The following is a 14,669-nucleotide window of genomic DNA, read 5'->3' as shown; positions in this document are numbered from 1 at the left end:
GACATTTAACTCAGGGTGAGGATTCGAGTCGCAGGGAAGAGTCAGATAGTCATATTTCATTACAGAAAAATATTTATTGCGCAAATTAAAGACTTTTAAGGTAGTACATAATTTCAAAAGTAAATGTATTTATTTAAAATACAATAAACTGATCACGCGAGGGAAGTCGACATAATACCAATCTGAAAGCGTTGATCTTCCTTGTGAGTAAACACTGTTAAAAGCTACTGACCTACTTCACCTGCACGTGAGCTGACAAGTAAAGTCCTGGGGAAAAAAACTACTCTGAAGTTTAATAATCATTTAGTATTTCTACATTATACATTCTGATGAAATAACGTCCACATAAGCGAAATGAAGCAAAAGTCCTCATTTTTCAATCGTAAATTGTTACGAATATTGATTTTAATTTTTTAGCTTCTTCGGTTTCGTGGTTTTAATCTTTGGCTTGTCTTGCTTCACTACTTTATCAATTTTTTTGGCCTTCTTCACTACTTTATCACTGCTGACTTTTTTCGCCGTCTTCTTGACCTCAACTTTCGGTTTTGCATCCTCCACCTTCTTGGCTTGTTTCTTGCTCTTGACAATTTTAACATGCATCGCTTTCAGAGGAGCGTCGTTGAATTTGATTGGCTGATGGACCATCTTGGCGACCACGGGCTCACCACGTGGATCTGTGTCAAGTCTGATTGGTTCTTCAGGTTTGTCCTCAGCGTTGGCCACGCCTGATGCATTGTCGTCATGATCATTATCATCTTCGTTTTCGTCATCAGAGCTTCCTTCCCCGCTCACATCTTGGTCCTTGACAAAATCGTAAAATACCAAAGAAAACTGCTATTAATACCATTATCGGAGGATCTTGATTGGGTCACAGCAACGTTTATCTGACTTTGATGATGGCTTTTTGAGGTCACGATCTATTTCCTTTATACCCGTGAATTTAATGCTTGATTCATGAGTGAAAATATTTGTGATAATATTGATAATATTAAAGCGTTAAAGTAAAAGGGGACATAACCGTCTTTGTATAGCCACATTTCTTTCCGAAAAACACTTTCTGGCACATAAAAATAAAAAATAGTAATAAGCTAAACCAGTTGTACTAATAATGTATTTGCTTACAGTAGCATCTTCATCATCAGCATTGTCATTATCATCATTGATGTCATCATCGTCACTGTTTTTCTCGCTGGCGTCATTATCACTTCGGGTCTGTGTCGGTTTGATCACTGGCTTGGCAATAACAGGTTTGTCGTTCTTCTTCTCGAGTGTCTCGACTTTCGCTGCCACTTGCTTCACAGCATCTTTAACTTTCTTGGTCATTTTCTTAAGGACTTTTTGCAGTTGTTTCACACTGCCTATCTGTTTCGTCTCAATCTTCTCTACCTTCTGTGTGGTCTTATCTTGCTTCTTTATGGTGTCACTGAAATGTCTCTTTTTGCCAATGGTGATGTGGGCGTTGCCTTGTCGTTCTAAAGAGAAAAGGAAAAGTTTACTTTCATATCATAGAACTAATTATTTTTTTTAGCCTTCACTATTCAGTTGTGAGCCAAAATTATTATTCTCCTTTACAAGTATTATAAAAGGGTTAAACTCTCTATCATCCTTACAGGATTTTTATTAAGACATTGGTCCTTGACGACTTTACATTGTGCAAGAATGAATTGACGTGATGTAACACGATATTATTTTCGGTTGAACTAGTAAATTCTTGTAAATAAGAATTATATCAACTCGTTTTAAGTACGGGCGTGTGAGGTTTCCTCTCTGGTGTGTTTCACTACTAAAAAGGGGGAAATAAGCTTGCACCAACGTTCTGTCAGTCAACTCTGACAAAAGAAATATAACCTACAAATCGTAATCTTCGTTCATATTCTCTCGCTCGGTTTAATTTTATATTCTGCTCACCATAACCACATGTTCCACATTTGGATTTACACGTCTCCCTGACCCAATGCACCATGCAAGCAGATGCGGCAAACTTCTTACAAACATCTAAGTCTTGGCAGCCAATGAACACTCCATAAGGAACTAAACAGACCATACAAATCAGAAATTTTAAGTTAAACTTTCAACCAATAAAAGGATACAATACAGTGTTCTTAAGGCTCTTTAAATTACGAGATTTGAAAATCTGAGCGTCTATCTTCTTGCTCAAAAACTCATTGAAGTTTTAGTCAAAAACAAATGGACAGCTATCGAGAATAAAATTCGTCGTTCGCGACTTTCATAAATAAAGCAGCTATTACAGCAAATGTGTTGAAACACCGACGCACCGAAGTATCACACGATTACTGAGCAGTAACACCATCAAAGCACTTAAACTGTTGCTAGGCAATCAAACCTTATTCCCAATCTCTTATTCAGATCCTTCTTTCGGAGGGATGAGAATAAGAGAGCTCCTGGGAAAGAGGTGGCTACGGAGCTTCCCTGGCCTGAGGCGAGTAGCCTGCTGAGGAACCGCCGTTTTTAAGAGACAGTGACATGAGAACGTCTCTCCTTTTCTCATGCGTTGCCGAATTTTTCAATGCTATATTTTTCTGCTTGTATAATTAATTTCTTAGCCTTCTTCTTCTCACCTTTACATAAATCACAGCTTTTTCTGCAATACCTCTGCGTATAAACATCTCTACATTGTCCGGTCTGGGCGTAATTCTTGCAGTAAGGCTTGTAGTCTTCACATGGGAACAATTTCTCTACAAAAAAAATCATTTAGAGTTGACAAATGAATTTTCTTCTATAAAAAAAATTCATTTGCGTCGAAAGTAATCCTAGATTGCTTTAGATTTGCTTTTCTTCTCTCTATGATTAGTCCAGAAATCTGGCGCCACTTTATCAACCAATCAGATGCAAAACAAAACCCAATCGTCTCTTGGTTAACCGCGTTTTTCCGCACATCGGTTAGTTCACTTGTTTTAACTTTGAGTTCTCATTGGCTCCTTCTGATGTGTCCCTTACTTGTAATTGGTCCTTGTGATCACTTTGGTCTATGTTTTAAGACGCCCATTAGAAAATGCACTCTAGTCTCTATAAAATCTCATGATCAGTCAAGAACTCCTTAAATGCAAGACCTTTCAAAGATAAAAATTCTTTCTTTACAGTTCAGATTATTTTTGAGACTTGAAACAAAGAGTATGAGAGGAATCCAGTGAAGTGTATTGAATATTTAAGGTGAAAGTGTTATCAAAACCAGAAACTGAAAACCATGTACAATAACTTTGATTTCATGGGACGAATTCGACAGTCAAAGCATTTGCTGTACTCTTCGAGTAAAATAAAGCAAATCTCTGCCGATAAAGACAAACAGTAAAATTCCTACCTTTCTCTTCTTTTGTTAATTTGAGATCATCCATAGCTTTATCTTCAGCTAAACAAACAATAAAACAAGATATGAGGATCTATCAACAAACGAAAGTGAGAGGAGAGCGTTTCTCACATCCACGGAAATAAACTCATATAAAATGACTGTGTATTAATAACAGCTGATAAGCACATCAATTTCCCCCCCCCCCTCATTTTTATAATTTTGTTGTATGCAATGTTGACAAAGGCAATAATAGTTCATTCATCTTTAGATTTTTTTAATGATTTTGTGTTTGCGTTACCACGACGTTTCTTCAAAGGTTCACCTTTTTTCATCGCATTATTTTATTCATTCATCCATGCATTCACTTTTTCCTTCTAGCATTAATTTTCTCAATATTGTAGACAATATCACTAACCTGTCTTTGGCTTCTTTGTTGCAGGCATTACTAAAGCTTCTGTGAGGAACAATAAATAAGTTATTAAGTTCTGAGTCGGTCAACAGCTTTGATTTTGTAGCCTTTTATTTTTATCTAATTGTATATTTTTGTAATTTTAAATTAATTAAGAACGAAAGTCTTAAGATTTAAGACAAATATAGAAATATATTGCATCGGATGTGTGTGTTACTTTAGAAAAGGCTTTGACAAAATGCATCACTTGTGATACTTTCCACGGGTGACCAAACATGCAACATCTTTTGAATTGACGGCAGAGCTAAACGATGAATGATTGTTCTTATCTATGAGTCTCTTGATATTGGAAAAAGACATAAAGCATAAAGAGTGGTGTCTTCCGAACAACACAGCTGTCAAGCGTCGGGCATGCGCGAGGGAATCAATTTTGGCTTGCCCAACGCGCGAACTTCCTGCGCAAAATTCTAAAAACGAGGGAAGTAACTGCTGTCTTGAAGAATAAGCAAATAAAATTGTAAGGTTCGGAGTAATATGTGAAAGGCAATAAAAGGGAAAAGGACAACTCAAGACTTTTCGAACACAAAGCATATTCGAGTACGGGTATTCTGCTGATCAAACCTTATATTTTGAGCTTTATTAAAAAAGATGTTCGCTTTTAAAACACAATGAGTTGTGGGGTTGTTTGTAACTCGTGAGATACAACTTGGTTCTGACAATGTAATTGTCATTGCATTGTTATTGCAACGAATGTCATTACATTGTTATTACAACGAATAGACACTCGCAGACGTTTGACCGCTGTGTTCTCCCGAGCTGATCTCTATCAAGGCTCGAAGCTAGGGAGATACACTCGCTAAGCACAAAGTACAATTGTTATTGGTACGATTAGAACTTTTTCACGTGATCATACCTGCCATCACAGGCAGCTTGCCGTTGCTGTTATTAGATGCCTTGCTTCCAACAATGAAAGTTGTTGTATCTATGGCAACACAATCATGAGTGTTTGTCACCACTATAATAAACCATGTATAGTTGCAAAATTCTATCGATAAATAGAAAGGGAGTAAATTGTAAATTGCAGTGTGTGGTCCGATATTAACGTACCTGAGGGAGGACCTTGCACGAGGGCCCCGGGTTCTTTTGGTGCTTGACTCACGGGATTGTGCAAATTCATTTTGACGCCATTGACTTTGATTTCTGTAACAGTGAATAAAAAAATATTTATATTTAATCTTCTTTATCAAATCTTTGAGTTAGAATAAAGAAGCTTACCCGGCATTTTCTGGCCTCCTTTTCCAAGGACCATGGCAAAAACTGAAATTCAAATCGAAAGCATAAAAAGAGAATCCTTCTTTCAAGCGATGACAAAAGATTTAAATGTAAGGGAGAGTGGCACTTTCTGGCAGCGTCCATGGGGGGATAATTATGAGTAGTACTATACGAAGACTTAAACAGTTTATTTCCTTCTGGTGACAATGTTGTTAAGCCGGTTTCTCAGTATAAATTATTGAATTATTGCGGCACATGCACATTTAGCGTTATCGATGAAGTGAGCAGGAATTTTGGAACGGGAAGCCTGCACAAAGGACAGGATAGTGTTATTTTGAAATATGTGTGTATAAATATTTGTACTGTTTTAACACACTACGGATAGGCCCTAACCCTCCGCTCCAATGTAAGTTACACCCTTAGATATTGACCATTATTAGGCCAACAAGGATGGGGTGGGTTGATGGGTTGGTTTACAGAGATTAAGATGCAAGGTTAACGACACCAACTAAAGGTTTTCTGAGGTTTCAGTTTTAACGAACCTGTGTGTGGTCCCTGCTGGGCGTAAACACAGCATGTGACTGACAGCACAGCAACCAATAGGAGCTGTCGTCTGTCCATTATCTTTCTCTGATGAAAAAAAATAAAAACAAGAGAGAAAATGCAATGAATATAAAGACGTGTTTTCCTCAACATTCTTGACAGTTACGGAACGTTAGGTCCATGATGGTAATATACCTCCACGGTCGTTGAGGTAGAAATTACAGCGATTCTTCGAGGTTCCCAAAATTTAAGGGTTCCGCTACAATTTTATCACGTGATAAGCAAATTCGGCTCCAGATCACTTTAAAATGAACAACAAGAAAGGCGAAAACTACTTATGTCTCAAAAAATATCGTTATCAATCTCCACTTCAATTCTTGACAAGAATTTAAATTACCTTTGTCAAGTGAAACCAAATACGTGAGGAAATTCTATATTTACCACCCTTAGCAAAGAGAATGCTGACGTAATTCAGATATAGGATATGAAGATTTTTTTTTCATTTTTTTTTTAAACAGAGAAAGGGAAGTGAAAGTATTTTATCAACTCCTCGCTACACAAAGCAATAAACGAAAAAGCTTTATCGCTTCAAAAAGTGTTATTTTCTAAAAAGTAGTTGTTTATAAAGTTTTGACACCTACGAAAGCTTGTTCGTATTTCAAGCTAACTGGTAAATCTATCTAAATTTCACAAAATTTTTTTTATAATGTAGTCTACGGGCGATTTCAAATTTCCTTCAGTAAAATATTTTGCGAGTGAAAGATCGCTATATCAGAGGTGGTATTACTTTTAACAACAGCACAATTGACAACCAAACAAACATCAACTAAAAACTGCTTAGTCAAAAAGACAATTAAATCACAAAGTCTATGTAAACCATTTTAGATTCTAAGAAGAAATTTATCGACTTACCGTTATATTCTTGTTCTTTTGGTCTTCTAAAATAAGTCTTAATTCTAAGTTGAAATTTTTATTGTGCAATTTATGTCATAGACCTGAAATCCTAAACAACAGAATAACGATCTTCGATCGTGGTTTCGTTAGACACACGTGATTAGCAAAGAGCAGGTACCTCGATTTGGAAACTATAAACAACACTTTAAATTCGATATGGACAGCACCTAAACTTTGTTTTGATTATAACATCAAAATTTGCCGGTGACCGCATGTCCCTTGGTGGAATCTAGTTGACGAACTCTTTTTTTTAATAATTCTTGTTTTAGCGAACTGTTTGAATGAGCAGGAAACAAAACAATTTTTTTAGGACACAATTTTGAGATTATTCCGATCTCAATCTAATTTTGCACACCAAATTTCAAAGGTTACTGGAGTTTTCGCCCCATTGCAAGTTCGCCCCCAACCACCCTTACGAGTCCCTCCCTCGAAGGGTTACCATTAATGTTAGACATTACAATCCGATTTCAGACGGTATAGTAAGATTTCGGACGTTTCCAACTGACATCTAACACTTACGAGTATTTTCCGACGGTCCCTTCGTTTCTGGACTTGTGTCCGGTTTCGGACGATCCCGTCCGATTTAAGACACTTGTATCAGGTTTCGGACACCTGTTTCCTTTTTTGGAACAACAGCGCCCGATTAGGGACAATTGGGTCCGTCCTTGAACCTATCTGTCCGCCTTCGGACACATTGGAATGGTTTCAGAACTTTACATCCGTCTTTGGACGATACCGTCCAATTTCAGACACTTTCGTCCGTTTCCGGAAGGCAGAGTCTAATATCGAACACTTTGCTTCGCCTAAGTCTCGGATTGTACCGCCCACCTTCAACTGATTTACACCTTACCAAACCTGCTATTGGGAATAACGATATTCCAAATACAAAAGAACTTTACTGCAGCAAAATGGTGGCTCTTTTTAGAGAAGTTTACTTCAATCTTCCGTTGCGCATTCTTGACAAAGCAATACAAGTTACCTGGAACCACTAATGAAATTTTGTTCAACTTGAGCGTTCGAGATATAAATTATTTTTTATGGTTGCTTATTAGTGTGGCGCTTACTGTCATCGCTTTTTAGGAAGGCAGGCTCTCTGAGAATTGATATGTTGCATATTATAGAATATATATTATTATATTTTTCAAATAGACCCTAAGTTGTCGTGCAGCTTTTCAATGATAGATCACGGATGACGTCAAGATACGGTGAGAAGGAAAAAATGGCACAAAAGGCATAGCCACATTTTGGCGGCTTCTGTGATCTATTACCGTACAGACCCGCGGTAACGTAGAACCTCTTTGTTTTATATGATAAAAAAACAAAATGATTGTAATGGTGACGTCATCTATGCCTCTGGCCTCCAGTAGAGAGTGAGTAAGGACCAATCAAAATGCGTGTATTGCAGCTTATCATATAATTTTATATACATACACATCTTTTTACATGATATTAATTGGAGTCGAAAGATTCCGATTCTTCGTCGATGGTATACAATCGATACCTCCTCGGTCTTGCTCGTTTGACATACTCTTCGTCTTCACTGTCGTCGTCCTCGAAGAGCGGATTGACCGTCACGTTACTCTGTACCTCGCTTTCAAATAAGTCGCTGATCGACATAAAATCACTGGTGCGCAGGGTCTGAGTACAACTGGCCGAAAATCCGGGACCTTGTCTCCTGACATGCGCAGCAAAAGAGATACTGGTCTCAATATGTCCTTGATAGTCATTAAACATGGAAGAAGGTGACAAGCTTCTCGATAATGAAACTTCAGGTGGCTCTCTTTCACGGCTTCGGCGTTGACTTCGTCGTGTTAGGATCTTGGTTCGCAATTTGACTTTTGACTTAACTTGTGAAAGTTCATCAGCCGACGAATCTTCGTCAATTTGTTCATCTAAAAAGCGTGAATATTTTTTCTTCCGGAATATTTCTTTAAAAGATTTCATTTTAGTTCTAGTTTTACCCGGGTTCTTCCACATCTCTGTCACGAACCAGGGTTCAGTGTAAGAGCGTACATATTTGGTGTTTAACGGGGTTTTCGTAGATTTATTTTCGGTGGTATCTAAATCTTCATTGAAGTCACAGGCTCCACAATCTGTCAATGACTGCGAGGAGCTGGGTGTCTCCTGTGCGCTTGAGGTCGCAACCTCTTCTGGGATTGATGGTGATGCATTTGTCTTTACCAGAACAATTTTCTCTGTCACTTCGCCTGTCAATTACAAAATGAGTATAGCTTGAAAGTGAATGAAATCGACAATATAGGCAAAAGTATATACTCTCAGGTATTAAGACAAATTAAAGTTTCACAGACTTATAGCGCATCCAAAGGCGGATACAGAATGTACCTTTTATTTTACTTGCTTCTTTTTCCAGTGAGTTCCACTCTTGAGGCGTGATTTCCTCATAAAAGCTGTAAAGAAAGAAAGCAAGTGTTTAATTCTGAAATTGGTTGTTCGTAAAACAAACCAAATGGACTTGTTTTGGGCTACTTGGTGTGTTTTGGTCCTCTGATACGAGCATGTTCCATTCACCTCCATTTTGCATTATGATAACGTTCGGATGTAACGCGGGCTGTCATTTGTTGAAAGAGCGAGCTCGATCAGAGTATAGAGCAGGCTGACAACACCACTGTCCTCTTTGGAAATAAAGTTTTTTTGAAAATTGAAAGTAATGCGTGGGAAATTTAACGGATTCTTTATTATAAAACATATAGAGAAGCCTTGACTGTGCTCTGTTCTGTTGTAAAGCACTTAGGAAGCGGCTAGAGCACTTAAGACTTCGTCTCGTGTTTCTCCGTACACTTCTATGTGCTCTAGCTGCTTCCTGTCTGCCTTAAAACAGAACAGAGCACAGTCAAGGCTTCACTATTTGTGAAAGGGGCTCTACGAAGTGTAAAATATGTCCACTGAAGGCATCCCTCGCTGAGCTACCCACTTAGACAAATTGAATTCACCTAGGAAGGTAGTCTCGGAAGTTAGTTACCTAATAAAAAAGAGAACGCTGCAAAGTTTTTGTAATAAAGATTCCATGAAAGATTTCAGTAGTTGAATTTGCGGAGTAAAAAGTTTATTGTCTACCTGATGCAAAACAAACTTTGGTCAGGCCGATCTATTCAACATGTCGTATGTTGTGCTATTTCACTCAACATTTGGGGAAAGTTACAACTAGCTTTTCAGATCTACACAGCGAACTCAGTGGAAACCTCACTATTCGACAGTTTATCGGTTGCATTATTTAGAGAGTTCCTATTTTCATTGAGGAAAACATTCAATTATTTACTTAGAACATTTTCTTCCACATGCTCTAAGCTATAATGATATGAACGTAAATAACTCTCGCTCGAAAGTTTTATAACACTTTTCTGTACTAATTGGAATAAAATTGTATTTGGTTTAAGCTATAAATTAGTTTCTCTCTCATAGTTTTGAAGCATTTAGATTAATAATCTCGCAAGTAATCAGCAAGGGATGCTACACAAATCAAACTAAATGTATGTAATTAAAACTCGACTCACTTTTCCAAGAGAAATTCATCTCGAAAGAACAATCCCCTCCAACAAAAGAAACAGTTTTGGCAGCACATACAGCACGAGAATTTACAACAGCTTCTAATGAGACTCTTTATACAAGCAGCGATATTAGAATCTTCTGGTGTAAAAATTTCCAAGAAGATTCCTCTCAATTGATCGCTTCGAATCGCTGTCTAGGAAAACGACGTGGTCGACACTGAACATCATATAGCGAATAAAAAGTAACAGAACATTTTACGAAAATTCCGTTTTTGATCGATTTTCAACTAATTATGAGTCCGTGCCTTTGTTTTAAAATCATTACACAGATTTTGTCAAAACTCATTTATAATTTATGGACGAATGGTTAGATATCATTACCTTAACAGTTTGTGTTGTTTTTCACATAACTAATTTTTTAAGAATTAAATGCAATATTTTCTGATAATATTTGTATTTTCGTTTCTTTGTCAAAAAAAGTATCCCCTTTCAGAGACCGTAATATATCTAAAAAGATTTATCTTAGCTTACAACATTTCTGCACAGTTTGTAGACAGTGTGTATCGTTAATTAACAAGAAATAATACTGATTTTACCCATTTACATTCCGTATTGAAATAAGTGCATTAGAAATTTCTCGAACTCTAAGGACAATCGTTGTCAACCACAAAGCTTATTACTCAATGATTCATCCTTCAGTAACAATCAGTTATTCATGCTAGAGTACATTTCGATAGCGTAACGTAAAACCAAACCCAAGGGAATCCCAACGGCCAACCAGAAGAAGGGAAAATATTACGAAGAGCCAATGAGAACTCATAGTAAAAAAAATAAAGCCATCTGAAGTGTGGGAAATAGCGTGTGATCGAGTCATGATTGATTTTCCTTTTCAATCTGATTGGTGGAGAGATAGGAGCGAGATTTCCGGACCAATCACAAATGGAGTAAAGCAAAACCCAAGCAATTCCGGATTTCTTTCGACACTCAATTGATGATATCTTTTTCTCCATGATTCAAGCACCAACCACTGAGAAATCACACCTACACTTTCCTAGCATTAAAGTATTCAATTAGTAGAGATGCGAGTGCTCCCGAAACTCCATCCTAATCTAGATCAAATGGAGGAGGGGAGACTGGATTCGATCGAAAAACTCAACTCACTCTGTACCATACCCTCCACCCTCCCCTGCCGTCTGACAGCGCGTAATTTCAGTATTTACACTTTTACAAATTCCGGCAAATCTAAAATCAACCAGGAAAATCGAAATTTAACAAAATACGTGCCATTTTATTACATCGATATACACAAAATGATTCCTAAATATTCATATATTCATGAATTATTGTCGTTTAGCATTTACTCCTGAAATAAAACTCAAAACTTCTCCTAACGGTCATAAATGTTCTAACCCGGCCTGAAACGAACTACAGGCCGGATGATACATGCATTATTTTAACCAGCATCGATATGATAAGTGATGAAAATTTGAACAAGAAGAAATGAAAATCGAAGATAGTTTTAACAATATCCTTCCAGTTTTAAAGAAATTTCAGTAACAGCTGCATTTGTCACTATCACAAAACCAGCACAGCAAAACCAATATATTTCTTGCAGATGAATAAGTTCACGTTGTAAGACCGTTTTTATCTAAACCGCTAAATTGAGGGCGGATGAGGTGGGCTGTATTTCAATTTGGCAATAATCGCATCTAGGGTGTGGTTGGGCGGAGGTAGAACGCATTGCCATCTTTGAGTCACCTTGGCTTTAGAAGAGGGGGGTAATTCTTGTACCAGATCCAGTAAAGTAGGATCCGGCTCACAAAGGTTTATACGTTTCAAACAACGACAGTTGTCGACCAGTGCGTTCATTAGCACAGCGTCCGCGACGGAATCCATCGAGGCAAAGTTTATAAGCGACACAGCCTCGAGGAATTCACAATATCTTATAAGGTTTGGAAAGAACATGCTCTCGGAAATACTAGCTTTGCCGAAAGCGCCGTATTCCAGAACCTCTAGTCTAGGAAGCATCCTTAAAACTTCTGCCATGGCCGATGGATTGATGCTTGAAGATTGATACACCCCTAAGCATTTCAGTTTAGGGCAGGCTCGGGATAAAATGTATAAAGCCTCAGGCGTCAATGTAAGACTCCATCTTACATCTAACATTTCTAAGTTTGTTCCTGTTTCTTGTCGCGCAATCTGTAACAAAACTGCGTCTGTTACCGCTCGGCCGACGCCGCAGTACGATAAGTTGAGATACCTCAAAGTCTTCACGTTTGTAACCAGGCTAATGAGGCCTATCTGTGTTATGTTAGAGCACGCTGAAATATCTAATTCCTCCACAGGGACGAACTTCCAGTCGCTGATCACGAAACAATCGTCACGCACCGGCGTGTAACGAAGAAGCAGCGTAGTCAATCGAGAACACGATCGGAAAAGCGTGCAAAATGTTCGCCCATAGACATATTTGCATCCGTTTAAACAAAATGATTCCAGTAAAGGGCAGCACTCGGCCACTTTACCGATAACTTCGTCTGTAATTGTGTCGCAGTTCGTACAGTCAAGTATAACCAATCTTTGCATTTTGGTGAACAAAGACGGGACCGCGCCCTTCGAGGAATTGTTTCCAATGCCTAGGTATTTCACCTCACAAAAGTGTCTTATTATTCGCCCTAAGAAGGCAAAGTCTCCTTTTATCGGCCTCAACTCCACCAATTCCAGTTGAGAAGGAAATTCATAGGTGACTTCGGTGTATTTCGGAGGTGGACTTGGCGGTCGTAGTTTTGATCCTCGGCTGAATATTAAATATTTCAAACTTTTGCATTTCCTGTTCAGCTCGCTGAGAAGCTCAAGCGAAATTTTACAGCCACCCAAGTGAAGAATAGAGAGAGAATGAGAAAATCTTGTCCTTATAAGCATGTGCAAGGTATCTTCGTCGAGTTTTGCAGCTTGTCGTTTCAAGTTAACAGCCTTCCAAAGAGAATGATCGTACGCTAGCCGGCGCCAATAACTGCAGACTCTAGCAGCTTTCCCCAGATCCCCAACAGGAAGAAAAGAAAAAACTTTTAAAATGACTATTTCTGGCAAAAAATCCATACCAGGATGGATTATCTTTGCCGGCCACTACTGCACAGTGGCCTTAGTCAATTCGTGTTCAATCCATGTTCTTAATAAATGGTAATTAAACGTCACAGAGGCAATCTGATTAATAGAAAGTATCAACCTCGCGCTGCAATCACGCGCGAACAGATAAAAAAAAAACAACAAAGCAATAGAAAGAATCAAGGCGAGAATGAATAAACTGAGGTACAAATTTATCAACAGCTTTCAGATGTCGAAATTTTAATAGACAAAAACTGAAACCAGCCCCTCAAGCCTCGTTTCCTTAGCTTTGGCGACAAAAACGGAGTGTGATTTATTATGGTGATAAAATTATTCATGTAATAGTACAGGCCAAAAATCAGTAGCCTACGAGCAGAACCTTATCATCGATGCATCTGCGCGAGTGTTTCTTTGCCCACCAGAAAGTATGAAGACTTGAGCGACACGAGTCAGCGATCGAGAGGTCTGGTAATTAAAGTACTGATTAGAGCCAAACCCCTGATAAACCTATCCCCGATATCTCAGTGTTTTGGATATCCCAGTGTTTTAGGTATTCCCGTACCAAAAACACTAATGTTTTCGGTAGCCCCACCGAGGACACCCAGAACCCTGGAAGTGAATTGAACAGGAGACTGGAGGAAGTAACATGCCATCAATCTTTTATTTATCGTGAATAAAAAAAAGAAAGACAAAAAATAATTGCTTGCAGACGTCAGGAAATTGTCATCCAAAGTCAATTCTCGCACTTGAGATTGTGGTTGGTGAAAAAAATTTTGATTTGTTGCTAAGCATCCTGGAAAGAGAGATTAGTCAGCAGTTTCAAGTGAGTTGCTTCGCATGCACGCAGTTCATCCGATCGATTTGAGACAAGCGCGGAAGGAGGATTTCTCCACTTGTTGGGATTTTGCGTTTAAGAAAATGACCGAAAAGGTTGTATTTTCCACTTAGCTCTGAGGCTGTGAGTAATCGTTACTGTCGGACTTGTTCAGACTTGTTCACCATCAGTGTGAATGTGAGTGTGGGAAAATTCCTATTGCTTCAATGACCTTGGCAATGTTATCAGAAATTTACCGCGAGTGAGGAAAAGTATCTTGACAGCAGTGAATCTCTTGGATACGAAAAAACGTTTTGAATTAATAACACTAGTGTTTTGGTTACGGGAATGCCCAAAACTTGGGGAAACCCAAAACACTGTGACAACGACTCGTCTCCAATCTTCCTGTGGGCCATGTAACGGGCGTCCTACAGCACTAACAATGAGAGTTAAAAATCATTATCAAAAACTGGATCACTGGATAATTCAATTCACGAGTTTTCATCGGCCTAGCCATCATGGGTTATAAACCATTATACCATGGGCGCGCATGAAGACGAGTTAAACCAGAAGTATTTTTGTACATTGTAACATTCCGTTTGTTACAGAATAAAGTTGGAAAGATTTATCCATATTTATTATATTTATAATATTTATTTTATACTCGCACTTGTTGGATATAAGATCTGCGCGCACTCGCGCAATGATTTTTAATATAACCCCTAATGTCCATTTTACATATTTTTTTTCAAGGTTACGCCA

The 14,669-nt window shown here is 38.2% G+C and overlaps 3 protein-coding genes across 3 annotated transcripts; all 3 read right to left on the bottom strand.

Moving 5' to 3' along the window:
• Nucleotides 1-84: 84 nt before the first annotated feature.
• Nucleotides 85-6,543, bottom strand: LOC131775621 (serrate RNA effector molecule homolog). The gene is made up of 11 exons (XM_059091731.2): nucleotides 6,444-6,543; nucleotides 5,531-5,618; nucleotides 4,992-5,033; nucleotides 4,824-4,916; nucleotides 4,630-4,698; nucleotides 3,723-3,761; nucleotides 3,320-3,367; nucleotides 2,580-2,696; nucleotides 1,909-2,031; nucleotides 1,123-1,472; nucleotides 85-801 (listed from the first exon to the last, which is right to left on the bottom strand). Exons 2-11 carry the CDS (start codon nucleotides 5,607-5,609, stop codon nucleotides 406-408), a joined length of 1,356 nt encoding a protein of 451 aa, XP_058947714.2. The 5' UTR covers nucleotides 5,610-5,618; nucleotides 6,444-6,543; the 3' UTR covers nucleotides 85-405.
• Nucleotides 6,544-7,934: 1,391 nt separating this feature from the next.
• LOC131775606 (uncharacterized) lies at nucleotides 7,935-11,001 on the bottom strand. Its single transcript, XM_059091713.2, has 4 exons — nucleotides 10,948-11,001; nucleotides 9,998-10,185; nucleotides 8,829-8,893; nucleotides 7,935-8,692 (listed from the first exon to the last, which is right to left on the bottom strand). Exons 1-4 carry the CDS (start codon nucleotides 10,999-11,001, stop codon nucleotides 7,935-7,937), a joined length of 1,065 nt encoding a protein of 354 aa, XP_058947696.2.
• Nucleotides 11,002-11,647: 646 nt separating this feature from the next.
• On the bottom strand, nucleotides 11,648-13,087 carry LOC131775604 (F-box/LRR-repeat protein 2-like). The gene has a single exon (XM_059091712.2). It carries the CDS (start codon nucleotides 13,085-13,087, stop codon nucleotides 11,648-11,650), a length of 1,440 nt encoding a protein of 479 aa, XP_058947695.1.
• Between the last annotated feature and the right edge of the window lie 1,582 nt (nucleotides 13,088-14,669).

Source organism: Pocillopora verrucosa, chromosome 9 (genome assembly GCF_036669915.1).
Source record: "Pocillopora verrucosa isolate sample1 chromosome 9, ASM3666991v2, whole genome shotgun sequence".
Classification (NCBI taxonomy): Eukaryota; Metazoa; Cnidaria; class Anthozoa; order Scleractinia; family Pocilloporidae; genus Pocillopora; species Pocillopora verrucosa.
This window is presented reverse-complemented; position numbering and strand designations above follow the sequence as displayed.